This window comes from Gymnoscopelus microlampas (genome assembly GCF_963454915.1).
Source record: "Gymnoscopelus microlampas genome assembly, chromosome: 19".
Lineage (NCBI taxonomy): Eukaryota > Metazoa > Chordata > Actinopteri > Myctophiformes > Myctophidae > Gymnoscopelus > Gymnoscopelus microlampas.
Genome location: NC_139956.1, coordinates 28,368,782 through 28,370,110, shown reverse-complemented (window position 1 = coordinate 28,370,110; position 1,329 = coordinate 28,368,782). Strand labels below are relative to the sequence as shown.

The 1,329-nt window shown below is 55.0% G+C and overlaps 1 protein-coding gene across 1 annotated transcript; it reads right to left on the bottom strand.

Moving 5' to 3' along the window:
* On the bottom strand, positions 1-1,329 carry LOC311035324 (tubulin beta chain-like; the record flags this gene model as incomplete). The annotated part of the gene is made up of 1 exon (XM_084043459.1): positions 1-1,329. The coding sequence occupies one exon, from the start codon at positions 1,327-1,329 to the stop codon at positions 1-3; it is 1,329 nt and encodes a 442-aa protein (XP_083899585.1).

Sequence of the window (1,329 nt, the reverse complement as noted above, 5' to 3'; positions counted from 1 at the left end):
CTAATCGTCATCTCCCTCCTCGTCCTCGCCCTCATCCTCAGCACTGGCATCTTGGTATTGTTGGTACTCTGACACCAGGTCGTTCATGTTGCTCTCGGCCTCGGTGAACTCCATCTCGTCCATGCCCTCGCCGGTGTACCAGTGAAGGTAGGCCTTGCGGCGGAACATGGCCGTGAACTGCTCCGAGATGCGTTTGAACAGCTCCTGGATGGCCGTGCTGTTGCCGATGAAGGTGGAAGACATCTTGAGGCCGCGGGGTGGGATGTCGCACACAGCCGTCTTAGCATTGTTGGGGATCCACTCTATGAAGTAGCTGCTGTTCTTGTTCTGCACTTTGAGCATCTCCTCCTCAACCTCCTTCATGGAAATGCGGCCGCGGAACATGGTAGCAACAGTGAGATAACGGCCGTGCCGCGGATCACAGGCGGCCATCATGTTCTTGGCATCGAACATTTGCTGGATGAGCTGGGGCACAGTGAGGGCGGCATACTGTTGGCTGCCTCGGCTGGTGAGCGGAGCGAATCCAAGGATGAAGAAATGCAGCCTGGGGAAGGGAATCATGTTGACGGCCAGCTTCCTCAGGTCGGCGTTGAGCTGACCAGGGAAGCGCAGGCAGGTGGTGACTCCACTCATAGTGGCAGACACAAGGTGGTTGAGGTCACCGTAGGTGGGTGTGGTGAGCTTAAGGGTGCGGAAGCAGATGTCGTATAGGGCCTCGTTGTCAATGCAGAACGTCTCATCTGTGTTCTCCACAAGCTGGTGGACGGAAAGGGTGGCATTATAGGGCTCTATCACCACATCCGACACCTTAGGAGAAGGTACCACACTGAAAGTGTTCATGATCCTGTCAGGGTACTCCTCTCTGACCTTGCCAACGAGCAGAGTGCCCATGCCTGATCCAGTTCCTCCTCCCAGGGAGTGGGTGAGCTGGAAACCCTGGAGGCAGTCACAGTTCTCTGCCTCCTTCCTCAACACATCCAGCACGGCATCCACAAGCTCTGCTCCCTCGGTGTAGTGGCCCTTTGCCCAGTTGTTACCAGCACCAGTCTGACCAAACACAAAGTTATCTGGTCTGAAAATCTGACCAAAAGGACCAGATCTCACAGAGTCCATGGTGCCTGGTTCCAAATCCACCAGCACAGCACGAGGAACATACTTGCCACTTGTTGCTTCGTTGAAATAGACGTTGATTCTTTCCAGTTGGAGATCGCTGTCCCCACGGTATGTCCCAGTGGGGTCGATGCCATGCTCGTCACTTATGACCTCCCAAAACTTAGATCCAATTTGGTTCCCGCACTGGCCGGCTTGAACACTGACAATCTCCCTCAT